At 50.1% G+C, this 25,729-nt stretch overlaps 10 protein-coding genes across 10 annotated transcripts; 4 read left to right on the top strand and 6 right to left on the bottom strand.

Moving 5' to 3' along the window:
- Window positions 1-684: 684 nt before the first annotated feature.
- Window positions 685-2,794, top strand: LTR84_012749 (uncharacterized protein; the record flags this gene model as incomplete). The annotated part of the gene is made up of 8 exons (XM_064856266.1): window positions 685-943; window positions 1,007-1,090; window positions 1,150-1,237; window positions 1,294-1,426; window positions 1,492-1,788; window positions 1,857-1,974; window positions 2,093-2,507; window positions 2,617-2,794. The coding sequence occupies 8 exons, from the start codon at window positions 685-687 to the stop codon at window positions 2,792-2,794; spliced, it is 1,572 nt and encodes a 523-aa protein (XP_064708166.1).
- Window positions 2,795-3,660: 866 nt separating this feature from the next.
- LTR84_012748 (uncharacterized protein) lies at window positions 3,661-5,210 on the bottom strand (the record flags this gene model as incomplete). The annotated part of the gene is made up of 3 exons (XM_064856265.1): window positions 3,661-4,270; window positions 4,339-4,810; window positions 4,862-5,210. The coding sequence occupies 3 exons, from the start codon at window positions 5,208-5,210 to the stop codon at window positions 3,661-3,663; spliced, it is 1,431 nt and encodes a 476-aa protein (XP_064708165.1).
- Window positions 5,211-7,069: 1,859 nt separating this feature from the next.
- LTR84_012747 (uncharacterized protein) lies at window positions 7,070-8,545 on the bottom strand (the record flags this gene model as incomplete). Its single annotated transcript, XM_064856264.1, has 4 exons — window positions 7,070-7,509; window positions 7,565-7,734; window positions 7,790-8,265; window positions 8,318-8,545. 4 exons carry the CDS (start codon window positions 8,543-8,545, stop codon window positions 7,070-7,072), a joined length of 1,314 nt encoding a protein of 437 aa, XP_064708164.1.
- Window positions 8,546-11,901: 3,356 nt separating this feature from the next.
- On the bottom strand, window positions 11,902-13,898 carry LTR84_012746 (uncharacterized protein; the record flags this gene model as incomplete). Its single annotated transcript, XM_064856263.1, has 3 exons — window positions 11,902-12,863; window positions 12,916-13,676; window positions 13,858-13,898. The coding sequence occupies 3 exons, from the start codon at window positions 13,896-13,898 to the stop codon at window positions 11,902-11,904; spliced, it is 1,764 nt and encodes a 587-aa protein (XP_064708163.1).
- A 193-nt stretch (window positions 13,899-14,091) lies between these two features.
- Window positions 14,092-14,986, top strand: LTR84_012745 (uncharacterized protein; the record flags this gene model as incomplete). The annotated part of the gene is made up of 4 exons (XM_064856262.1): window positions 14,092-14,655; window positions 14,708-14,766; window positions 14,812-14,876; window positions 14,928-14,986. The coding sequence occupies 4 exons, from the start codon at window positions 14,092-14,094 to the stop codon at window positions 14,984-14,986; spliced, it is 747 nt and encodes a 248-aa protein (XP_064708162.1).
- Window positions 14,987-15,278: 292 nt separating this feature from the next.
- LTR84_012744 (uncharacterized protein) lies at window positions 15,279-16,430 on the top strand (the record flags this gene model as incomplete). The annotated part of the gene is made up of 2 exons (XM_064856261.1): window positions 15,279-15,370; window positions 15,425-16,430. The coding sequence occupies 2 exons, from the start codon at window positions 15,279-15,281 to the stop codon at window positions 16,428-16,430; spliced, it is 1,098 nt and encodes a 365-aa protein (XP_064708161.1).
- A 137-nt stretch (window positions 16,431-16,567) lies between these two features.
- On the bottom strand, window positions 16,568-17,996 carry LTR84_012743 (uncharacterized protein; the record flags this gene model as incomplete). Its single annotated transcript, XM_064856260.1, has 2 exons — window positions 16,568-17,358; window positions 17,447-17,996. 2 exons carry the CDS (start codon window positions 17,994-17,996, stop codon window positions 16,568-16,570), a joined length of 1,341 nt encoding a protein of 446 aa, XP_064708160.1.
- A 998-nt stretch (window positions 17,997-18,994) lies between these two features.
- LTR84_012742 (uncharacterized protein) lies at window positions 18,995-20,371 on the bottom strand (the record flags this gene model as incomplete). The annotated part of the gene is made up of 1 exon (XM_064856259.1): window positions 18,995-20,371. The coding sequence occupies one exon, from the start codon at window positions 20,369-20,371 to the stop codon at window positions 18,995-18,997; it is 1,377 nt and encodes a 458-aa protein (XP_064708159.1).
- Window positions 20,372-21,368: 997 nt separating this feature from the next.
- LTR84_012741 (uncharacterized protein) lies at window positions 21,369-22,920 on the bottom strand (the record flags this gene model as incomplete). The annotated part of the gene is made up of 2 exons (XM_064856258.1): window positions 21,369-21,526; window positions 21,603-22,920. 2 exons carry the CDS (start codon window positions 22,918-22,920, stop codon window positions 21,369-21,371), a joined length of 1,476 nt encoding a protein of 491 aa, XP_064708158.1.
- A 1,002-nt stretch (window positions 22,921-23,922) lies between these two features.
- On the top strand, window positions 23,923-25,365 carry LTR84_012740 (uncharacterized protein; the record flags this gene model as incomplete). The annotated part of the gene is made up of 3 exons (XM_064856257.1): window positions 23,923-24,362; window positions 24,432-24,509; window positions 24,555-25,365. The coding sequence occupies 3 exons, from the start codon at window positions 23,923-23,925 to the stop codon at window positions 25,363-25,365; spliced, it is 1,329 nt and encodes a 442-aa protein (XP_064708157.1).
- Window positions 25,366-25,729: the final 364 nt, after the last annotated feature.

Raw genomic sequence — 25,729 nt, 5'->3', positions numbered from 1 at the left:
GCTTACTTCCACAATCGGCCAGTTTACTATGAGCCATCCGGTTCCTCAATAACACTCTGAGAATCTCTAGCCGTTGTTACAACACGGTCGGAGTAGCAGCGAGCGAGATGTGGCAATTGTCCCCCGAGTCCCGTCCTCTTCCCCCACACCACAATCCACCACTCTTTCCCCGCATTTACAACAGGCATTACAGCATCAGCGACGACGATCTTCCAGGGTATCTCCCCTTCAAGATCTTTTAATTCGACGACTAAATAAGCCGTCCAAGCTATCCAAGCATCGACGCCAATACGAGATGCGAGCGTGGATTCTCGAAGCCAAGCGACGCCACCCAAGCCCTGGACGTCATGCCCGTTTTCCGTCCTTATGGTGATGGTCATTCAGTTCTGTGCCCACAGTAATGCATAGCATCATAGGCTTTCAAGGTAAGGCGAAGTGCTGAAATATGGGTATCTCTCGAGATTCAGTCAACCTTCGGCAGCAACTCCGATGAGTGAGACTCCTTGGTTTCTCGGGGGCTTAAAACCATTGCCCATACCCTTCCATCATTGGCACCCATATTGTGGGATATAAAACTCTCGGTATATTGACTCGAGTCTTCGCCCAACACTGAATTATCCATCGCACAGCCAACAGAGCCCCTCTCCCTCGGTGCTCTACCACTTGCGAGCCTTCAGTACCAAAATGGCAGAAAACGTCGACGACAAGGGTATCTCAACTGCTCATGATGAAGCAAACAGCTTGGATCTACCGCCTGCTGGCCACAAATTTAAATTTTCCGCCAAAGCAAAGAGGCAAGATGGCGACGTTGCCTTGGCCCTGTTCGCCAATGCCGATGAATTAAACGAGATCATTGATGCTCAAGAAGAGAAGAAACTCATCCGAAAGATTGATCTCGTCATTCTCCCGTTGATTGCTGTCAACTATGCGTTCTTTTACATCGGTACGGTTCTTCATTTCGAATATGACGATGTTCAAGGTTCAGCAGTCTAATCAAACTACGCAGACAAAACTACACTCTCTTACGCCGCCATTTTCGGTATTCGAGAAGACCTCAATCTCCACGGCACGCAGTATAGTTGGCTGAGCAGTAGGTTACCACCGCCGTCATACTAGAGTTCAAGTAAAAAGCGCTCATCAATCTTCCAGGTTTATTCTACTTCGGCTTCCTTGCATGGGCATTCCCAACGAACTTCTTGATGCAGCGGCTTCCACTGGGCAAATACGTTGGGTTCAAGTACCTTGCTCTCATCCCAGCTCGAATAATGAACGACGGGACTGACATCGATATAGCATCTTCTTATGGGGATTCTTCTTGATGCTACAGGCGGCGTGCAATAGCTTCGCAACACTGGGAGTGTTGAGGGTGCTCGCTGGCGCCGCTGAAGCGTGTTCCGATCCTAGCTTTCTGCTTGTCACTCAGATGGTGAGTTTGTTGATTGTTCTCTTAAATCAAAGATAAGCTGGACAAACTGCTGACACTGCTGGTAGTGGTACACTCGCCGCGAGCAACCACTCCGAATCGGCCTATGGTACACAGCCAACGGACTCGGTATTGCTCTCGGTGGTCTCCTTGGATATGCGATCGGGCATATAAAAGGCGCTTTGGCATCATGGAGATATGAATTCATCATCATCGGTGCCTTATGCTGCATCTGGGGCATCGTGATTTTCATATTCTTGCCTGACTCGCCCGTCAGTGCGAAGTTCCTCAACGACCACGAAAAGAGAATGACTATTCAGAGACTGAAGGGAAACCAGACAGGTGTCGAAAACAAGCATTTGAAGGTCAGACTTGCCAATGAGACCCAAGACCTCTTTCAATATTCCATTGCCGTGACTGACTTTCGAAACAGTGGTATCAAGTGGTCGAGGCATTCACAGATGTCAAACTCTATCTTTTCTTCTTACTGGGAACGGTGTGCAATATGCCGAATGGAGGTATCTCCAATTTTGGAACTATAATCATCAAAGGTGAGCCTGTCTTCTGAGATGAATTTGGTTGCGCAACCACCACCTTTATAACCACCACTCACCGCCCTTAATCCAAATGGCTCGGTAATTCGAGGCTAACCAATGAATCTCGAACCAGGCTTCGGTTTCTCGACCCTGGTCACGACGTTGATGCAAATCCCGTACGGCATCTTGATCATCTGCTCGATCCTAGCTTGCGTATACCTCAACGATCGCTTCCCGAACAACAACCGCTGTCGATTCGTGTTGCTCTTCTTGCTGCCCAACATCGCTGGTGCATTTGGCCTCCGCTTCGTGCCCGACTCTCATCGTGCAGGGCGCTACATCTGCTATCTACTCACCGGTCCTTACAATGCTGCATTCGTGTTGATCCTGTCGTTGACAATCGCGAACACAGCAGGCCACACGAAGAAAGTGGTTACCAATGCGGTGCTTTTCCTTGGCTACTGTACCGGCAACATCGCGGGCCCGTTCTTTTACAAGTCGGACCAGGCTCCGCGGTACGAGTTGGGAATCTGGAGCATGATCGTGAGGTGAGTCTGCGCTTTTCCCCGTCGATCAAGCTTGACACTCCGTTCCCCAGCCTTTCATCATCCCTCTGTCCCACCACAGTCAACACTAACAATCAACGTTCCCCGCTAGCCATCTCATCGAAGTTGTCATCATCATCACATTCTGGGTCTTGATGAAAGCGGAGAACCACCGTCGCGACAAGATCCAAGCACAAGAAGAGGGTGGCCTTGAGGGCCGAGATCTCGATGCCACGGCGTTCGGTGACCTTACGGATCGAGAGAACCTGAACTTCAGATATATTTACTAGCAGCAGCTAGTTTGTCGAACCTGACCAAGAGATTTGGTTGGTTCAGTGGACGAGTTGAGGCATGGGTGAGGATGCACATGGCAATGAAAGCACCGCGCGGCAGCGGCCCAGGCTTTCTGCGTTGTCATTTGTGAGAAGGCGGAGTATCTCTTATCATTTTATTGGTGAATAGGTTAGCAATCAATGATTACCTAGGTACTGGACGAATCTGCAATGCGCCACGGACATTGTTGCCTCCCTAGACTGCCTCATCGTACTGCAACACGAAGCTCGTAACCAAACCCGTTAAAGGCAAGTCACCCCGCGAAGCTGGCGCGTTCGATGCTCGGCCCTCCATCAGTGATGAGGCATCTTTGATTGCCTTACAAAAGGGCGGCTGGCGGATAGCTCGGGAAAAGACCTGATTCGATTGGATTCAGAACACGGATCAGCACAAGAGCTAAGGCTCAGACTTCCGTAGGTAACTAGCTACGACATCCGAAAGCCTCAGCTGCATCTGCCAAGGCTGAAACCCTGGGGGGTGATTGAGAAACTCCGGTGTGCCACGTTCGCCCCCTCCTCAAACGCTTTCGCTTTGATAATCCTGGTAGAGTGCATTGGGCCACATTTAATCGTGTTTACATCATTACGTCTCAAGGTGTTGTGTAGGGATCCTACATATCCGATTGCTGTACGTCCCAGAACAGCAGTAATACCATGTGGAAAAGCCCCTCCATCGAAATGCCCATCCGAGATTGCCTCGTGCTGTCTGACAGCCATGGTTGTGATGAAGCCCTGCCTCAAGCCTTACCATTTTACCGTCTTTATCATTTCGTAATCTGGATGAGCGGCAGTGTCGCGTCATTCTGCCGCCCACCATCACCAACCTATGCGGCAGGCTCGTCGACGCCTAGATCATCAAAAGGGTGAGAATCCTCTAGGAGCTCAATGTATCTCTCCATGATGTGGTACTCTAATCCGATTTCCTTGACATCCGCTTTGGACAAGCGGTCTTCCTCCCTTCTTGGGCGTGTCAAGTTGAGAGTAGGGTTTTCCTTATCTTTGTAAGTGGTCTGGCTGCGCAAGTACATGTAAATGCCGCCAAACACGCAGCCTAGATTCGCAAGCAGGAGGCTGGACACGGTGATGGTACCGACCACGGCCCATTTGAACTTATCCATGCATGTCATTCGAGTGCCGGTTGCTGGCTGTCCATTACGGGTTGACAACTTTGACATTTGTCTTTGGTCCCCAACTCGACTCCAGTCTTGCCACCAGCCTAACCATCTCAGACGCCAATTCGATTGGCAATATGCAAAGACTTGGGGAATGACGTCCTTTTTATGGAAAACTGCTATGGACTGGTGAGAACGAAGCTTCCGCTTAAAGTATCGTCCAAACTCGGCCGTTCCAACAGGAGGTGCCCCAAATGTGGCATGGTAGAGGGACACGTTTGACTGGCCTGCGATCGCTGTTGCGATATCAAGAGCGGCGAAGCTGATTTGATATTAGCATTCTCTCGAGGAATATATCTTGTTGTCGGTAGAAGAGGACTAGGAACTCACCAGGATACTGCACCTCCAAGAGAATGTCCAACCACAAGGATTTCTGTCCTCCTGTTCTCCTTCTGTGCGTTCGTGATTGCCTGCTGACACCGGCCAAGGAGGCCAGTGCTGGAAGGCGTCGTCGGCGGGTTTGCGCGATCGTCAAAACCCGCGAAGCCTTCGGGCGATGCCCACAAGGCCCAGAAGCCAAGATGTACGTGGCCATCATTCCTAGCGGTGATCGACTCCCCAGAAGGCTTTGATACCAAATCTGCGCCGACACGACGAGGCCACACCCATTTGGTCTTTTCAAGCATCAACATACCCCAAAAGGAGTACCATTTCCAGACAGATCCTTGTCGGTATGGAACTCGTATCACTGTAGCGTCGTAGTAGAAGTCGGACAGCCCATGATTCGATGGAGCGAGTGTGTCTAGAGCCCAATTGATACACCGTGATTTGAAAGATTGCCCACTTGGCGTGGTACTTGCAGCTGGTAGTTTGCTCAATTACAACCTGTACTATTCTAGGTCGGTATGCTTACCATCATCGATGAAATTCTTGCCATTTGAGTTTGAATGATTGAATGTCCCCCTGAAGCCCACTACAATTGTATCGACGTCACGATCTTTCCTGAGATGTAACAGATATGCATAAGATTTGAAATATCTGTGCTGATCTTCGAATCGGTGCATGTGGGAACGAGTGGTAAACTCATCAAAGCTTACGACTGTTTGGCCTTGTAGACCCGGAGAACTCGAAAGATAATCGGGCAAGGTCTTGGTATGATTCGATTCCCGCAGTTGGTTGCTTTCAGCTCTCCTATCGGGGTTGCTGGCAATGTAGGCAAAGTTAGCAGCTTTTGCACAGAGCCGTATCTTAATTAGATCCATTGACATGTGTGATCAATCTGCTCTAGTTTTGAGAAATTCAATGGTGTTGTAGCCTGGAGAAAAAATGGAACATTGACTGTGGGAAGATATTTCACATCTGATTGACTTGAGGAGAAGCACTTAATATATGTCAGGTATTGTGGCTGTGGTGTTGCGAAGAGTTCTTGTTGACGGCAAACCAAGCTTTCATGAAATCGTCTGAATGAGATGAGAATACGATGTCAAAAGTGGTTGTTTGCGGGCCATCTGAGACACAAGGTTGATTGCTAACTGATTCGGGGAGTATTCATGGTGCTATCCCGGGTGTTAACGCTGCTACCCTTGAAAAATTCGCCTTGCAGGTAGAAGCTGCGAGTCTTATCTGTGCCCATCTGGTATGTATACAAGGAATGCAGCCTCCAATGTGAAATATCAAACCAGTAAGTGGTAGCTTACCTACCTACCCAGATGCCTGAGGCAATCAGGCTGAGGCTGTGAAAGCCGCCAAGCCACGCAGTGCCACCGAGATTTAGAACGCCCTCCAATGACCCGCCATCAGTTGTGAGTCCATGTCTTGGTCAGAAGATGGCTTGCAAGGCATTGAGGGAGCCTGGAGCGGGGGACCGGATGGTCTGCGGTGATGACGGCATCATTCATGGCCGAAGCAATAAATGTCTGGAAATGAGTATGAAGGGGAAGGAATCTATTGGCGAACTTTGGATAGGTCTCTGGGCACCAAATCGGACTGGCCAACATCTGGCTTGGATCCAGGCAACGGCGAGTGAGAGCAGAATCCTCCTGCAAGCCACTTGAAGGGTTAGAACAGCCAAGCCCGTTGGCCAGCATCCTTAGAGATGAGGAAGCAATTGCAACCCCCATCGCCACTGCATCAATGAAGGGATTCAATGCTGAAGCTCTCGACCAGTGCCTCGATAGACGATACAATTCTTTCCATTAGGACGAAATTGCAGTGCAGGAGTATCGAGGGGGTAGGAATCAGAAAGAAACAAAAATCAGGCTGAGAAGTCTGAATTAAAATTCCGATGTCGCTCCCGTAGCAAGAGGAGGAGAAACAAGGATCAAGATAAGGCACAGGTGCATGTTTCTACTACTTCGTAACTTCAGAGGACAACCTGGGGAAGGTGTCGCCTTGTATCCCCAGACTGGTGCGTGGCGAGCCTCTCAGTGAAGCCCCGGGAGATATCCAGTCAGATCTGTATTTGGATGAGAGACGTCCAAGAACGGCATGGAGGGATGTTTTAGGCCACCCAGCAAAGTATTTCCCATGTGTTCCGCGTGCTGTCCTTTGATGCGACGTGACGCGTCACGCGTTGAGGAGCACGCACCAAGATGCAACGGGCTCACCTCGGCGAGCTGGACGTGTCGAAACGGCAGGACAGAGCTTCCATCTCAAGCTGATGAATCTCAAACATTGGGCAGCATGAGTAAACTTTAGGTACGTTCCATCTATTCAAATATCTAATCGCTTATAGATCGTTCTTGTTGCCCAAGGTCATAATGTGTCTGTACATTCGAAACTGGTTGCAGAGAGTGGTTATGAAGAATGATCATGCCAATCATCTATCTAGCCCTACATAGCAGAGCATTCCAAGAATATGAAAAGGGTATCACTGGGTTCGATCGCCATGATCGGGTATAGAAAGACAAGGTAGGCTCACCTCGACGGGCCTCTCTTTCTCTATCAGCGACCAAATCCCTTTAGTAGGGTTGTGTGCCTATGGAGTTGGTACTCATACATAAGGCAAAGGAGCATTGAAGCATCGCGCTTGGGAAAAAAGTTCTAAGAATCATGCTCAGAGAATATTGGTACAAATCCACCGGCCAACCCCCCAAGTCAATCACACCAAGAATCGTTCGAATTATGGCAGAGCAACCTTGATGTTGAGCTTCGGGTCCGTCACGGAATTGATGAAGCCCGTCACAGCTGAGTCGGTCAAGCTGGTGTCGAAGTTTGTGCTGTCGGGTAGAACCACGATATGCACTGTCCCAGAACTTCCATCGAGGACAACAACTGCCTTCATCGTCTTATCAATAGGACGTTGGAACCAGTTGGAATCGCCCTTGGAATTCAAACCGTGCCAGGCGGAAATGGCTTTGGTGTTGCCAGAGTTCAAGACTTCGAAAACATCCATTTCACCACATCCGGATTGCCAGCATGAGCAGTCGCCGTACTGCATTGTTCGGGGAACCTCGGCGTTGAGAATCCATGCCGCGGGCATGTCTGCGTTGAAGCCAGTCTTTCCAGACAGTGGCATAGAGAATTCCATCAGGAAAAGCTTTGATGCGCCACTGAAGCCATCTAGAAAGGTATGGTTAGCGCGAGTCCCGATTCAGACTGTTAGAGATCTACTTACGATAAGCGACAGTGCCATCTCTAACAGCGCCGCAATCACCATTGCATGGTTTGTCCGTGAAGATAATAACCTCGTTGTTGTCATCGATGAGAGTATCAGCCAGAGTCACTGGAGAGGCGGATCCCGACTTGGCATTGGCGCCAGCATATGCAAGTGAGTTTCCCCACGTCCTAGAGAGGGGGAGGTCAGTCAAACAGTAAAGAAAGTTCATTCACATGGGCTTACATATCAAAAACGCCGGAGCCCTGGCCGCCCATGTTGTTGAGAAACACGAGACCATCTGCCACACCTTGCTCAGCATTGTAGTAAGCTTGTCGTCCCCAAGTTCCTGATCCCGTGTTGACACTTGCGGCAGGGGCAGGGGCGCTGTAGCTTCCTGCAGGCGACGCAGGTGGAACACTACCACTGGCAGGTACAGGAGCAGGTGTGGCAGCAGCTGGTGCTGCTCCGCCCGCGTATTCGTTCTTCCAGGACACGACATCGCCGTTGATAGTCGCCGTCACCCAGTCTCCCAGGCCACGCTTTTCTTCGATGATGTCGTCCTGGGTGTCTCGTGCTTCATGTACTTGTTGATGAAGATGTTGATGAGCATGTCGACGTTCATGTGGCGAAGGATGAAGAGATCTTTTCGAGGAGCCTGATCCTGGAGAATATGATGCAAATTGCTTCAACTTCAGAGGTCCTCGAAAATGCCACGAAATCTGATAAGACCGTCAGCAATGTGGCTACACATCGATACCAGTCTTCACTCACCTCTTTATCGAAGGGAGCTAGTCCACCGGAGTACGGCTGGTCACCAAAGTTGCAAACTCCATTTGACATTGTGGTGACTTTCTTGTAACTGCCGGCAGTTCCAAAATTTGAGTAAGCGATAGCCTGTACCTGATCCGCATAATAGTTGCCGGCTTCAAAGGTCACTGCGTGGACCGCGACTGAGCTGGCAGCCGCAAGAAGCGCTCCAGCGCTCCACGAATACTTCATACTTTCTGATGTGTAAAGAAATACCAGGTAGTAAGTATATGAGTATGGTATAGATGATATTCGTCAATGCTCTGCAAATGCGACTTGGCTAGCGAGTGTAATCGATCGTTCTATCGAGTCTGGTAACGAGTAGTCTGTGGTCTGGTATTGTATAATGAGTGGACGGGCATAAAATGACCCCTTGTCAAACAGATGTCCGTTTGCAGTGGTGAGAACGAAAGGCTGGCAAAGCAACGCACGGATATCACGCCAGGTGACGGAGGTGTGAATGTTTAAAAGAGTGAAAGGCTGACAAGACAAAGTGGGTTGTCGGCAGAAAAACGAATGAACAAGAAATTTGGCACTTGAAAGACCAAGTGTTTGTCCAAGACCGAGCCCAGACGATCGTGATAAAGGAATGGGGGATGAGAATGATCATAGCGGTGGAAGGGTTCTCCATGAGGCACGAGAGCATTCTGACTGGGGGAGGCATGATTGGTAGGAGGAGGCATCGTTTTGGCAAGGGGTGGACTCGTGGAGTAAATTGGCAGGGGTAGGCCATGGCGCCTAGGATTCCAGGGGCCCACTAGGGACAGTCCCGCCTAAATTGCCTGCATGAACAAACCAGCCTTAGGCGCATTAGGCCTGGTGCCTTGCAGGACGGTGCCCATGGTCCATTCATGACCGATTTTGCAGCCTCCTCCAGGCATTCTGCAACCTCCAGTGCCGAGCCAGTTGGCGGGCACTGCCGAGCCTCGTCGCTGACTTGAATCAAACAACCTCCTTAATTCTCTCTGAGACTTCAAACAACCCCCCATCCGTGGTACTTGGCAAATTGCGCCCAAGAGCTGCCTAGACTGGCTACTGCGCAGTTGGCTCTTGGGTCATACGTTTTTGACCGATTTTGCAATTTGACAAGACCTTGTGATCGACCGACATGACTCTTGTTTTCATAGGACACGAGTCCAGAGAGATGACAGAGCCAACGGAAACGAAAGCGTGAGTCTGCTCCGAATTGAGGAAGTGTGTCAGTACAGAGCGCATCCTGCAACGTATCTATATTTACTCAAGATTCGAGATGGTCACTTCGAAACCAAGAAGGCCTAAGGAGCAACGCCGGAAGATTGTGTCACGACTTCTTTCCTTCCCTTTCCATGATCTTGCAAGCTACTTCGAGGTAGGAAGGAGTGAGCCAAACCTCTTGCTCCTACCTCATTTCGTGAGACCAAGATTGCTTGCCTCTCTATGAGGTACGGAGCCTGAGCGCCTCTGTCGAGTTGGACATCCATCCTAGTGAAATCTGCTTCGTTCTCCAGACTCCACGCAGAACGAGAACAACGTCGGCATTATTATTACGTTCCGCAATTTTATCTGGTTTGGTCGACAAGACATGGTACTAACTTAGTCTCTAAGAGTGCTCTTCACCTAGCGTTATCAAGTCGCTTGCCAAAGAGCATCACCGAAAATGGTGTGCCCGCTAAACATCCCATCATTCTTGAGTCAATCGCTTTAATGTTCAATTTTATTTTACGATGTGAAAACGACCAATAACTCGGTATGTCGCAGTGGACGATAATGCTTAGTGCGATATCGTGGCTCGAGACGATGAATATCCAACCTGATTGAGCGAACCATTTGCGCTAAGAAACCAGCCCACCATGCTTCGACATGTTCGTTCTGCGGGTTTAGAGAAACCCTCTGAAATACAATTGTCCATGCCATTCCGTGCTTGCTCGGTTTGGAACTCGACCAGCTCACAGGAAATGAGGTAGAAGCAGACCATTGACTGTGGCTTCGACCAAGCGCGCAAAACCAATCTTTCATGTTGATCCTCTCTCCAATCAAGTATGCTTGCCGTGAACGAATGAAATTTGCAAAAGCTCTTTCATCTCTGTCGGAGCTAACCCGATCTCACTACGAAGGAGAGGACGCTCACGACATGGAGCTTCCTAGCCAATGCCGGCACTACATTATGGTGTATCAAAACAACGCCAGATGACCGCTCATGAGAACCTGGGCGTTACATTACCCTATACACTCAACGCAAACACAGAATACATTGATCCTAAATCACCTTCAGGTTGATCATCACGGCCAAGAAAATCACTATCTTTCTGTTCTTCACTGCCTATCTGGTGCATGGTGGTGAGCAGAAACATCATCACTAGTATCACGCAGTGAAGGACAGTAGCATACCCCTACTCCAACACAGTCATTGACCCAGAATATCTACGAGTTCCCGGTGCATGTCAACGTGAATGTCAACGAATATGGTCTTTCTTCGGCCGTGCCGTTCTCATGTATAGACAAACCTCGCAGTTGGTATTTGAGGACCTCCTCGTCGCGTTCCTAGTACACCATGAGCTAGAGGAAATTTGCGACGCTCCACCTGATGCACGGAGCATGTCAGCGTCGGCTACTAAGTGAATATCCATGCACCAACCCAATCTATGAAGGAAGAAGAAATACCCTCATGTCAAGCATGACCCTGTTGACTACCATATCTCTTGCAAAATCTAACGACACCCTATATCATAGTACCCGGCTAACAACGGCACCGACGAGGATAACGGCCTGACTCACCCAGCCTGACCATACACGGAGAACAGCTAATAAGCACACAGGAGGTGACGCGTCGCCAGACCCTCAAGGGAATATAAGCTGATGACGAGCGGCGAGGGGAAGGCAATCGAGGCCACGAGCAGACCAAATGCGTAGGGTGATGCAACCCGCCTCAAGCGCTATGACCACACAACAGCCCCAGCCGGGCTGACAGCGCGCATGGCTATCACTGTCACCCGAGCGAGTCGATCTCCCAGCCTCGTTTGTCGATCTGCGTTCTCCATCGCCTGCCCACTGACGACAACGAGCCCCTCATGATGAATGACATTGTCCATCCGCAAAAACCGAACGGCTTGTTCTGCTATTACAGGAATTCGTGGTGCGAAGTTGCCGATCACATGCTAATCGTACATGAAGACCCGAGATCCTGTATGGTTCATTTCATGTGTTGTATCTCACTTCGTCTTTAGTCATCTCTTCACTTCCAGATTCACTTCCCCATCCCCTAGATTATAGACTTGTGCGTTCTGGGGTGAATGAGGTCAGATACTGAAAAGGAGGGGATATGGAATAGTAGTGCCAGGTGGTCGATCATGCTACATGAGTCATTCAAGGCAGGTCTCGTATGCGCTACGCTAAAGTGTACTTCAAGTACAAAGGCCTGTTCCAACCACCCCATCGGTCGTCAACAATCCAATGGCTAAGCACTTGGTGGAACAGCGGGATCGATGACAAGGCAGTCAAGGTAGGAAGGGCCAACAACGACGAAAAGTAATTTCCAACGTCTTGGCTTGCCAGCTGCTTCTCATGGCTTCTCATGGCTTTTCACGGCTCTTAACCTTGGTCCAGCCACTCTTGCCCTTTCCCTTGTCACGGGTCTCATCGCCTGCGATCTCCATACCAGCCAACTTGTTCGTCGTGGTGGTCATGATGCTGCGGGCATCGTCATAAGCGGCTCCGTCCATAGCACGAGTCTTAATGAAGACCGCTTCATCCATCTTTTCTCCTCCATCATCCCACTCATCTTGATTTAAAACCTCCCACTCTGCATTGTTCATCTCGTTGAGAAGTTGCTTCTTCAATGGGTCCGCGATCATCTTGTAGTTGTTGAAGCGCCAGTTGCGAGTAGCCTTGGACAACTCTGATCGAGTATAGAAGTCATGCATTGAAGTGTGGGATCCTGCCCCCAGGCGACCAGTGGAACCACTGGGAGAGTCTTGTCGAGTTGAAGAAGAACTGTTGCGGGAGCGACGGTCTTGAAGATCCCGTTGAGACATGACTCGCATGATGGCAGGTGACTGTGGAGGCGCAACAAGTATCTCATACAGAATGCGACCCGTGTCACAAATATCTTCCCAAGAGTCTGTACCTTGAAGAAAGCCCTGGCTGCGTGAGAACCACGCAACGTTGTATGCCAGAAGAGCAATACCCTCGAGGAAGAAACTAAAAGCAACAGGATCCTTCTTGGCGAACTGCGCGACACTTTCAGTGTAATCATCTGAACCAATGAATAGAGGTCGAGGCCGTGGCAGGGATGCTGTATCGGACCGAGTGGCTGATGGGCTGGCAGGTACACTTCCAAGAGCTGAACCAGAACCAGGGAACGGAATATCTTGTCCAAGGTAAGACTGCGCTGGAGTCATGATGGTAGTCAAAGGATAGTCTCGGTGTGGAACTGTAATTTCTGACGGAAGTTTGATACCGATGTAGTAAGTGCAGAGGTAGAGGATGAAAGCAGTATTGCCAAGAACGGCGGTCAGTTCAGTGCAGCGCATATCTAGAAGATGTTAGCTGAGGGAAGAAAAAGCAAACCTCGGGCTAAGACGTACTGTTGATCTGGCGGAGATCAGGTAAGACGAGTCCGGAGACGAAGTAGAGTTCCTTGATGGTGCCATCCTTCAACTTCTTCTTACCATGCCGAAGTCTCTTCAATGAGGCGACCTCTCGACACAAAGTTGCTTTGGCCTCGATGGTCTTGGTATGTAACGCTTCCGCTTTCAATTTATCCTGAGCCAATTTCTCATTCATTTCCTTCAATTGCTGCTTCTTTGCACTGAGAACCTCCTTCTTTGTCTTCGCGAGATCATTCTTTCGCTGAGTATTGTGAGATTTCAATTTGTCGCGTCTGGCTTTCAAGTCTTCAAGTTCTTGTTGCCTCTCAGCGAGTAGCTCACGAACGCGCCCTTCTTCTGCCTGCTCCTGTTCGGCTTCGATTTTGCGGAGGTGTCGCTCTCGAAGCAAGACTGCAAGTCGCTTGGTATCTTCATCAGGCGCAGGATTGTTGTCTGGATCAATGATATGATCAACCTTCTTCGCCAGCTCCTCCTTTTGCAAGAGAACTTTTGTAAGTTCAATTCGGAGTGGATTGATCACATTGCGGGTGCAAGACACACAGGTGAGACCATCCTCCTTCTCAGAGAGTTTCTTGCAGGTAAAGCAATCCATCTCGGGAATTGGGTTGGTGTTGATAAGAATGTAAGAATCGCCACTCAAGTCTCTGTTCTCGATCTCATACTCGGTGATCAGGTGGCCTTTAATCTTCGCATCCAACGGCACCTGCGATGGTGATGGGTTGTTGCTGTCAACGGATCTGTGGACATTGTGTTAGATCGGGAGGGAAATGGGGTGAGGTGTGCTTCTTCAAGCACTTTCAGACGTTGTTAAGTGGCATCGCAGAAGATGAATTATATGATATGGTAGGAGGCGGTGGGACAGGAAGGCTGATAGATAGTACTCACTCAGGCTGATGCAGGCAAAAGCCTTGATTCCACTTCGGGCTGCTGGGGTAGCCGAGGGGATGGTGACTTCCCATGATGACGTTGTTTGGTGCCTGCGGCAAGAGTGGCAGTCAGCACGTGATCTCGTGATGGCGCTAGACACACAAGTAGGATAGCGTGAAAAGGCGCGTCTCTTTCTCCGGAGTTTATCCGACAGTTGGCTTACCAGAAAGAAAGTCTGTTTGATGTCGGATGTTGATTCCATAAGAAACAGTTTGGCAATGAGAAATGAACTCTGACTCTGCATTAAATCAGTCGCTTCCTACAAACGAGGGGCAACAATCGGAGACTCCTATATTGGACGTGGCGCCCTCTACAAATCAAAGTCAAAGACCCAGACATAACAGCAGTGCGCGAAAAAGAACCAACGACGAAATCTACGGACCTGTTCAAACGCCAGTCAAAAGTCCAAAGACTGCCCGCTTTGACAAGTCTAATATATCTGGTGGAATGTCTGAGCCAGCATCTCAGCCTTCTGATGGCAAACTTGTCTCAGGCCAGGTGGTTCAGACATCCCTCGTTGAGGAAGAACGCAAACCTGCCCAAAAAGCGGTACCAGTGTCATCTCTAAGTGACAAACCCAGCCACTCCTTTGTTCAAGATATCAAGGACTACCAGCAAGAACTTGAACTTGAGTTTCAAACCTTTGAACGGTCTTTGGAAGAACGAGACCCGTCTACCGACTTGGAAGATTTGGACTGGAACGATCTTGAGGAACGTTACAAAAACGAAATACAACCTCATATGGACTCAGAGCAAGAGATCATGATTGAATTCGGTTCTCGCTTCCAGGTAAACACAAGGTCTCCAATGCCTTGAATGTGTCTAATCCACTGCTTAACAGCAATTCATGCTTTACATGCAAGTTTGCAATGATCAGGAATCAGAACGAGCCATCAAAAGGTAGACCAATTCTTTGGACTCTACAGCCCTTACTGACTTCCTAAGACTGAGAACCCGCATTGCTGTTGTCCAAAATTCAGAACAGTCGCTTGCCCAAAAGCAAGAACACCGTAGGTCACGTGGGTTCAACATTCTTTACCACTCATTAACACCGCTTACAGATACAAAGGTGTTGGAAGCCTTCCAAAGTGCCATGGCACTCCTGGGCAAACTTTCGTGAATAGACTCAGACATGCCTAGTGGGATCTGTGGGCACTTTTCACAAATGATCATTGATGCACACGCAGCGACTGGAAGGGCCAAGAAGCTACGTCATTCCAGACCGACCATTGGTGCCATTGTTCACTGGAGGGCAATCGGCACCTAAGTTTCACTTTGATTCCTAGCCACGATATGGCTTCAAGTTCACCACGACCGTCTGTCCCTATCTCTGTGGTCTGATCCATTGCTGGACTGAGAGAAAAACGAAAGCCAATATTGATGATAATGATTGTAATATAAATACGACTGTAATGTCTAGCGATGCCAATTCAAAAACAGACCGAGATCTTCTCTCACGATTGAACGCTCTCAAGCAGTCCACCGTTTCTTTTGACCAAACTAAGTGAGTAATCGTGATCTAACATACCTGACCGTCCCCCCATACTGATAAAATTAGTTTTGAGCCCCCTTTGTCAGGACCTGCACCACAAGCCGTAAACCCAAACCCAGCTCGCGCTCTTCACACAGATCTGCTGTCGAGATGGAAGTCGTTGGGCGGAACATCTTCTAGCAATGCGACGGGTGTCATCGCTGCCCCTGGAGGAAAACCCGAGGATGAGAAGACAGTGGAGGAACTCTTGGCAGATCTCGGTGCACCAGAAGAATGGCAGCCGGACAAGTCTGAGGAAGCTCAAGTGGTAGATCTCCTTGAGCTAGCAAAGTCGGCGCTTGCCACTGCACCACAGCTAGAGACGATCCCTGGGGAAGGAGAGGAATCCATCTTGACTACAGCACAGCCTGCAAGACTTCCAGCTGTTGACATCTCTGTGTTTGCACCTGAGCCCGAATCCGACGTGGAACAACCAGAAAAGCCTCTTCCTGGAAGAACCAAAGAAGCACTCGAAAAAGAAGCCGACGAGCTGCTTGCGAGGATTCTTGACGAAGTCAAACATGAACCTCGCGAACAGGAGTCGGACGGAAAAGACGCATCGGATGCAGAAGGCTCAGAAGACGCTCCAATCGAGAACTCTCGTTCAGAAGACCCCAAAACTACAACCACCTCAGCTGATGTGCATTTCCCAACAACACCATCGAAACTCCCTGAACCCATCGCCTCGGACACCACAGCGACTAGTGATGACGACGATTTAGCCTCTCGCTTCGCAGGGCTATCCCTTCCGTCGGTGCCGACAATCATTACCTCTAAATCCAAAGCCTCCGCTACAAAGTCGACACCAGGGTTTACGGACGAAGACATCGACACCTGGTGCATCATCTGCAGCGACGATGCGACACTACGGTGTATAGGCTGTGATGGTGACTTATACTGCACGAACTGTTGGATCGAAGGACATCGCGGTGAAGATGCAGGCTTCGAAGAGCGAACCCACAAAGCCGTGCAGTTTGTCAAGGGTGGTGGGAAGAAGAAAGCGCCCAAGCGGAGGACGATGGTCGGGGCATGACGGCACGGCACTGCACGGTATGGCCTGAATAATGCTCAAGATAGGATCCAACCGTCCATATCCAATTATTACTTTCTACTCAATTCTCTCGCCTTCTCATTGAATTATGCGAATCACGTCTAGGTCTATACATCAAATCACACAGCCCCAGCATCAACACGGGGATGTGGAGCTTTCTCCGCGACATCCTCGCCATCCCCGTCACCCACGCTCCTCTGCTTGAACACCTTCCCCTTGGGCGTCACGGGCGGCACCAGGAAATAAACGAGCCCGTGAGCCAGACTCGCCGCGAGGGGTCCGACCCAGGTGACCCAAGCCCAACCGGGAAACCTACTGCCGACAAACACACCAAAGCACCTCGCGGGATTCAGCCCGGCGCCACCATAGCCATACCTGGAGAAGGAGAGGCTTAGGGCGGTGGAGCCGGCGGCCAGACCGACGAGGACAGGGCCCAAGGCGGGCCCAAACAGCTCGGCCTGCCTGGGATCTAGGCCGACGCCGAAAGCGAGGAACAGCAACAACAGCGAGCCGACGAACTCGACGGTGAAGGCGGAGCGCACGCTCACCAGGTCGGTGAACAGGAAGCAGCCGCCGACCTTGAAGGCGCGGGAGTCGGCGGCGGAGCGCAGCAGCAGGCCGGCGAGGCTGGCGCCGGCGGTCTGCGCGGCGATGTACAGCACCATGCGCGGGAAGGTGGTCAGGCGCGCGAAGAACGTGCCCATCGTGATCAGCGGGTTCATGTGCCCGCCGGAGATGGCGCCGAACGTGTAGATCAGGAGCGACAGCGTGATGGTCGTGATCAGCGCCGCGATCAGTGGGTTCAGGAACGCCGCCGTGCTGAATACGCCGGACGTCGGCGAAGGGAGTGGTGGCGGGTCGGCCGGTGACATGCTGTTGTATGTTGTGGAGAAGACGAGGACTAGTGTTCCTGGTTGTTTGAGGACAGAGTTAGTCGGTCAGTTCGTCTTTTGGTCGGAAGAAAGACACGGCACAGGATCAAGAAAATTTTCACCCACCAACGCCCTCGATCACCGCCGCCTTGTAAAGATCCCAATCCGCGAACCCGCGGAGATCAAACGCCTCCTTGAAGTTCAGGTTCGGCGCCGCATCAGGCACCTTTTTGAGCAGATCCGCGTTCGCCGGGTTCTCGCGGTCCACCACGTACGTCTGGTTGCCGCCCAGACGGCCCGCGAAGGGCGTGACGCGTGTCCCGCCCGGTCGCATCTGGTAGATGCTGGAGAGCAGCGTGTGGTGCTGGCCGGGCTCGTGTGGATGGACACGGTGGTGGTGTGGGTGGTGTGTCGCGCACGCTGAGCACGGCCGCTCGATATCGTGTGGCATCCTGTCTGGGACGGTGTTGTATGGGCGGAGAGGTGGTGAGCGTGGGAGGAGATGTGGGCTTGAGTTGATGTTGGTGGTAGGGTTGGCTTTCACTGATTCGGACTCGTGGTTGACGGATGTACTGGTTGCTTCTTGCCCGACGGTGTCTTGAGGTGGGTGGTGCGTCCTTGAAGGGCTGTAGCCGAGTTCACTAAAGGGCATGGCCTTGCTGGTCGGGTTGGCCATCATATGTACTTTGTACCAGCACGACTTGGAGTTTCTGTGTACGAGTGTTCGTGTTTGGGGGAACTTCCTATGGCGGGTGCTCAATACCCGCCGTGTAGAGGCCAGGTCGAAAGACAACTCAAAGGATCGACAGGTCCCCACTACGCGTTGCTTAGCTGGCAGGGTACTGATCAGTCAGAAGACGACTGCTTTGGTAGTAGCCAGCTATCCTAATCAATCAGCTCTGGCTCCAGCCTTGAAGTGGGAGCGGTCAGGATTCGTCGCTCTTGGAAATATTCAAAGTTGATCTCCCGCCAGCTCAAGGTCAATGTCTCGCTCGCTCAAGGCTACTTCGAAGAAAGTTGCTTTTCTCCTTGGCTGCTGGAATAAGTATATCAATATAAAATGAAATCTCAAGATCTGTGGCCAATTCTGCCACCTCAAGCCAAAGTGAACGCCGATCAGACGGCGGGGACAGGGAAAGAGTTACGAAACTCAACGGGGATTAGGCCTGAGAGCGAAGGCATGGTTTTCTTGAATGGATCTTGATTTGTACGATATGGAGCTGGCTTTGCAGAATTGGGAAAAGGGAGACTGGGGTTCTCACGCGTCGGGTTGTGGTGACTCAGCAGAACACTCTGACAAGAGTAAATTGCGGGTTGAGCTTTGACTCAGCAGAGATCCAGCGGCCACGTACCGCGTTGCTTACATAGTAGCTAACAGTGCATGAAATGGGTATGTGGAACTTGGTTAGTGGTGTCAGATCATTTCTGAGCACGTTGCATTATGTTGTTATTGAGAGCAAATCTCGAAGAGGGTATCATTAGCAGTAGCAAAGGTAAGCATTTATGTCAACAAGACTGCTCATTCACATTTGTACATCCCCGGAAAAAAAGTTGAGGCTGGAGCACAATCTGTCTGGATCAGGTAGTGCCTTCCACGTCAAGGTTCCAAGTCCCGAGGCTCATCAGCGTTGTCAAAGAAAGCGACCATGGTAATAGCCATGGCCATCCAAGACCTCATACATCAGCATCATCCTCAGTACGTTCGATATGATCATCATCGGGATACAACAGCACACCAACAGGTGAACTCTGGTCGAGTAGAAGTCGCCCCTTTGCCGGATCATTCACATGCATGTCCTCCATTACCAAGAGTAGTGTCAATTCGGGGACCAAAACCGCACTCACATAGGCACCAACACCAGCATGTCTGATGGCCGAGTCCGTCTGCAGAGCCTCAACTAGGGCTTCTGTCAGGGATTCGGTAATTGCATTGACCATGATCCGCGAGCCTCTGAGACCATAATACCCTGGTTTCGCAACATCGACAACCCCCTGGGTCAAGTAGAGTTGGAGTTTCCGACGATTGCCTTTTGCCCCCTGTATCCTATGGTCAAGCTGGTCTAAATAGTAGCTGCTCCTCTGCCGTGAAATGACTTTTCTCAATAAGGGCAGCTTCTTAGAAATCCGATCTTTTGCAAGATCCGCCCATCGAATGTCCGGATATTTGCTTTGTTTCCAGAAGTCCTTTGCTTCGGCCATCTGGTGGTCCATGCAAAATTGCTGTTGTTTCTGCAACGATAGTGTGCGTAGCTGGACAGGTATAGGGAAATCTGCTGTATAGGTAACAAATTTACGACAGGCAGGACAACGACGGCTGACGGGAGGCAAATCGATGTCAGAGTCCAGAGGCGAAGGAGATCGTGCAGACGAAAGTGATGATGACGAGTCTGATCGGCTACGACTGTGACCTCTTGGTGATTTGTGATCTTCGAAGATTGAAGGCATGTCTGTACTTGATGTTGTCGAGGACACGAGCCCTGGGGTGAGATCTGGCAGTTGAAACCCGCCCTTCCCGAGTGTCGATTTTGCTTGAGGGAGATCTGCAATCACCAGCACTTGCTTAGTGCCTCCGTTTTGCTCAGCACCCTGTCTGCGAACAGGAGAACGAGGAACAAATGTCTTGGTAGAACTTGGGAGTTTGTCTATTGGGTTGACCAGAGCGTGCATGACGAATGCTGGCGTCTTTTCAACTGATTCTGTCTTCTCCATTACAGGCTCCGGCTGCTGAAAGATATTTTTCTGCCCGTATTTCTTCACGCGTTTGTTCTTCTGAGATCCTGAGGAAGACCACGATGGTCCAAACAAATCAACCTGAGGTTCGTTTTGAACAAGCAAGTTTGACAAGCCTGGTTCATCTTGTATTTTTCTGCGTTTCGACCTCGAAGAGGCCGCTGTTGTAGCTGCTCGTTTGGGTGAAGAGGTTTGTGCCTGGAGGATTTTGGGTTTTGTTTTCGTTGGATCACTCGGTTTGTGTTCGTTGGGGTCGTCTTCGTCGCTGCTCAATGGAGGACCATAGGTGGTTAAATAATCTTCATTGTCGTTATCCATCATTGATTGCATCCGAGGCGTCAAAATTGCCTCACTCTTGACGCAGATTTCGAATTCTTGAAGTTGACAATCGGAGGGAGGAGGCCGTCCTTGGATGAATTTCAAGAGGCGTGGTCCCCGGTAGTTGCTTTTTCCTAAATATATTTTTGAGGAGCTTGGATCGTTCCTATGCATAGATCGAGGTTCATCTGCAGGCACAGTCTTTCACCGAAGTCTTAGAAGTGGCTTTCACCGCAACCGACTGATCAAGATGTAGGACAAACAGGGTGCCATCGAGGTGGCACGGAGTTCGAAGTTCGCAGTCACACCCGGTGACACCCAGTACACCCAGTATACTCAGTATACTGAGTATATAGTAGACCCAATCAGGTATACCCGCTGATATTCAGGATGACGCAAGCAATCTGCCGAACTTGAAGGGTGGTAGGATTTTGTAGGATTTTGTAGGGTTTTGTAGGGTTTTGACGATAACACTCGAACGTTGTCCAGAATTATGGAGAGCTGGGGAAGACGCGAGCGCGGTTGCATCTCGCCCGCCAAGGCTGGCAATGGTTGTGATCGAGATGAGGCAGGAGGCCCCCCGGGCTTGTTTGGAATAGGTGCCCACTCGAGTGCCCTTAGCCTGTGGGTTAAGCCTGAATACCACCCGAACCCCAACACGGCTTGTTGATCCCAAACCTCAGGTACTTTAACTAGGTACTTAGGTTGGTAGATAACTACCTATACCCCGGGCTCTTGCCTGGGGTTCATTTCAATGCCTATCTTCACGCAATGTTCATGTAGATCCACTTGATACTATTCTCAAGCTTCGCTCAACATCAATCCTACCTCATAATAAATAAATATACAGTAGCTACGTGCTTACGCTCGGACTTCTAATCTCACTGGATCTCATGCGATCGCTCTCTTTATCTACTGCTTGCTTTCCTTTAGCACCCATTCCATCAGCCACAGCTCCAGGGTTGTATTTGACGAAACCCGAGAGGGATTGTTCTGTATATCACAGTTTAGCCTTCAGTGCAGCTTGATTAAATTTGAAGTCTAGATCGTCTGGAAGCTCCATCTCCAAGCGCTTCGTATTGACGAAGGAAGGGTTGAGCTGGTCGAGGCTTGTCGCTCCCATATTGCGCATTGTTGTTTCGATCTCTTCGCTGAGCACTATGGTCAGTGTTAGTGGTAGGCCAAGTTCTAGTGGATGTGTTCAATTTGACACCAATGGACAGTAATCACTTACACTGGATGACCTTCAATACACCTTCATCGCCCATTGCACAGCCGTACATGAACGGCCTGCCCAAAGCAACTGCAGTAGCTCCCAGACATAGTGCTTTGATGACATCGGCACCTCGTCGAACCCATCCATCAAGGTAGATCTCGACTTTGCCAATAATCTCTGGATGAAATCGTCGGATCTCTAGCAAGGTACGAATCGCACTGGGCGCATCATCGCATTGCCGACCACCGTGGTTGCTGAGGTAGATGGCGTCGACACCATGTTGAGCTGCGAGCGCTGCATCCTCGGCTGTTTGAATTCCCTTGATTGCAATAGGACCGGAATTCTGCCACGCTTCTCTGATCCAGGGTAGGTCATCCCAATTCAATGTCGAAGAGTGATGTCCTCGAAGAGGCGGCCCATCTTCGTCTTCTTGTGGTTTGGACCATTCCGTCAATACTGAGTCGTCTCCCGAAGCCGTTGCAAGTTCTGCGCGGTATCGCTCATCCTCCTCCCGCTTACCCACCACAGGTGTATCAACCGTGATTACAAGAGCTTTAAAGCCCAAGTCCCGAGCCATATTGATGAGCTCGACAGCTTGTGGTCTCTCATGCGGAACGTACAACTGGAAGAACAGAACACCGTCAGCGCCATTCCCCCTGTGAGCTTTCATGCACTCTACCAGCTCTTTATGGGGAATGGTGGAGTAGGTACTTGGGCAGTATGGAATCCCTGCCTTGACTGCTCCACGAGCAAGGCACAACTCTCCATCCTCATGTACTAACTGAGCTCTTGCTGCTGGGGCAATGAAGAATGGTAGACGACTCTTCTGGCCCATTATTGTTCTCTGCATATTGACGCGGCGAACATTCCGCATCACCCTTGGTCGGAGGGTGACTTTTTTCCAGTCATTTTGATTGTTGGCCAAAGACCCAAGACTGTCAGCGGCAGAGTGGAAGTAAGCCCATGAGGCGCGATTTGTGATGCGTTCAGCCGCTTTCTCTATATCATCAAGATTGAGACAATGCGACAGAGGTATTCTCGCGGTCTTGTCGAGATCACGACTGACTTGAGGCGATGAGATGGTGGCAACAGTAGCAGGATCTACAGCACCAAGATGCTTGTCCTGAGGAAGTGTCTTTTCGATTGTGCCAGCTGGATGGATTGGCTCATATACCGCAGTGGCATCTTTGCCTCCGTATTGCAGGATAATCTGCGAGCCTCCAGGGTGTTTCTCCAAATAATCGGTCACGTCATAAGCTTTGCCACTGATAATGACCCAGCATGAATCTTTTGAGTTGTGCTTTGCAACCTCTAGACCATGGAGTAAGGATGACATTCTGGATGGTCGATGTCCCTTAGCTTGATACCACGAGAATGTGATCTGATGGTGGACCGAAAGAATAAAACCTATTCATGTTTGGAGATCCGAGCCTCCTCTCTCTGGCGTGATCCGATATCCATGACAACCATGGATAGCGGCATGGAGATGCGGAAAATTGTCCGCCAGCATTGGGGTTCACCTCCAATTCTGGGCGCATTTTACCCTCATGCCTCCTCCACCGAGGCACCTGTATCGGCGTTCGGAACAGCGGAGCCGATAAACCTGACCATTGAACATTGGCTGATTCGTTATACCTCGTACCTTTCATTTCAATCTCTTAGAAATTGTGTCTGGGATGAAATGATATCACCAAGTTGGTCAACGGTACGGTCTAGGCATCTCGGAGCCAACAGTGGCCCCTACCAGTGAGGAACTGAGTCCAGAGTCTCCCGGCTGAACACACCTGTCAATTGCTGACTGGTACAGTGGTATCTGCTTAGGCTGGCAAAGGCTGCCCGCTTGGCGTGGTTGTGGTCGTCACCTTCAAAGACTTACCGCCGAGCCTGTTCTTGTGATTGTGTGCTTTCCTATTTCCCAGATCAAAATCCCCTACCTCCAATGGCCTTCCACATGTGATGCGATGGAAATAAGTATTGTCAGATAAGTCAAATCTCCATTCCCGGACTGTGGCTGTTATTATTGTCATCCGACCCAGCCTAGGGTAGTGGCCCTCCTTCGTGTGAGGGACCAATCCATGCCTTGTCTGTGGCCGGGGCCTTGTGACGACTGAGACGCCTGGACGTGTCCATTGACGCCTTTTCTCGTATCAGCTGGACAGCAGTTCTTCTGCCTCGCTGGCCTTCCTAACATCAAACGGACACTTGTCTTCAGCGTGATTATAACATAAGCACACATTTTCTGCAGACTTTTGGGCGTTTTCCGAGCAGCATAGCATCATATTTTGCTGAGTTCCATCTCATTGCTCGTCCTCCGTACTTCTGTCTCAGGTACAAAGCCATGGCAGACTCGGCTGCACCAATTTCCTATACCTCAAATCCCTTCTTACTGTTCGTCAAAGACCTTGGGCTATTCGTAGCCAACATCTTCACAAGCGGAGGCATACTGAGCATTGTCCGTCCCTTGGCTCCAACACCCTCTGGGAGTCTGGATGAACTGTATCCATCACGGCAAAATATCTGGGCAATCCTGCTGCACGCATTCCTAGTAGTGGTCCAGCTTGTTTTTCTTGTCTCTCTGGCACCATTCGCGATCGGTATTCCGCTTCCAATATTGTACTTTCTTTATGTCGTGGGCTTCGTCGTTGGAAATCAATATTTCACCATACTGTTGAATGGTAGAAGGAAGAAAGGTCTGTTCAAGTCCAATGACAGATATACCGAAGGCAGAAAATTGGACGAGCATGAGAGATGGATCTTCATCAACGGAGTTGCAGTGGGGTACGTATTTCCATTCGTCGAATTCAGCTCCATGATATCAAGTTCAGCCCCTAACTATCAAATGCACAGTAACCATTGGCTGCAAACAAATCTCGATAAGCTGGCCTTGACCTTCAGGCGACCTATTTATGGTATTCACAACCAGACGTAAGTATTGTAAAATCTTGCAACCAACTATGCTTACTTCTGCAGTCGTGGTATCATCTTTGATGTCATCGAGTCCATCATTCAACGTGACTTTGGCTATGCAACGCTAGATATTCGCCAAGCGTATTCCGCCATGATCGAAATCCTGAGCGATAAGGATATTCACAAAGTGGTCGCCATCCTGCATAGCCAAGGAGCCATCGAGGGTGGTCTCGTGCTGGATTGGTTGTACGCTACTGTTTCGCCTGATCAGTTGGCTAAGCTCGAAATCTACACGTTTGGGAATGCGGCGAACCACTGGAATGCACCTTCTTCGAAAGTCACCACCAACGGAGCTGAATCCATTGGTGATACAGACGAATCCATGGGCTCATCATCACGAAGAGAAGTCGAACAGCAACGGACCCCGGGATCGGTGAGAGAAAACGCCACTAGGACAGTAAGACATATTGAGCACTACGCAAACCTCCATGACTATGTCGCTAGGGGCGGGATCCTCCATTTTCGCCCGGACCCTGCTCAACCACCTGGAGCATCAGTGGAAAACCAAGTCGACCCAAACCGTTTTGTCGGACGATTGTTCAAGCGCAATGCCAGTGGACATTTGATGAATCAGCATTATTTGAACAATTTCTTTCCTGTTGACACAACTGATCCAGCTACCGGCAAGGTTGTCGAGAACAATGACTACATGGACTCATTGGTCGATATGAATGTTTTTGAGCGATGGGACACTGTCCAGGTCCCCGCTTCTGAGCAAGAAAGTACAAATGGTACGAAAATCAAAACCTTCAGTCGGTTATGGAAGTATCGAAATGGAGGAAGGCCAGATGATTCTAATGCCGATCAGGAGTGAGCCAGACTCAAAAGGACACTCTTTTCAACTCTAATCGCGGGGAAATTGTGGAGGAAGGGGAGTCAACGGAGTAGGTATTATTGTCAGGCCGGGGCATTATTCGAGATATAAAGCTGGAAGGCGCCATTGCAAACTCTAACCCAAATAGGCGTGTGGATGACTTGGTCCTGACTAACATCATTAGTGATACTGTACAGATGATGATGGTATCAGTTTCTGGTATTTGGTCTGTGATCAACATTTGCCAGGATTAGAGACATGTAGCTTGCTCGATTCGACCTAACTCTACGCAGCGCCGTCAACCTTATCGTTTCTCGGCAAGGGAACTCTTCATTCATGCACGTGTGAGATAGCTTTCGTGGGC

The sequence above is a fragment of the Exophiala bonariae genome (genome assembly GCF_035927105.1).
Source record: "Exophiala bonariae strain CCFEE 5792 chromosome Unknown scaffold_8, whole genome shotgun sequence".
In the NCBI taxonomy this organism is placed as follows: Eukaryota; Fungi; Ascomycota; class Eurotiomycetes; order Chaetothyriales; family Herpotrichiellaceae; genus Exophiala; species Exophiala bonariae.
This window is presented reverse-complemented; position numbering and strand designations above follow the sequence as displayed.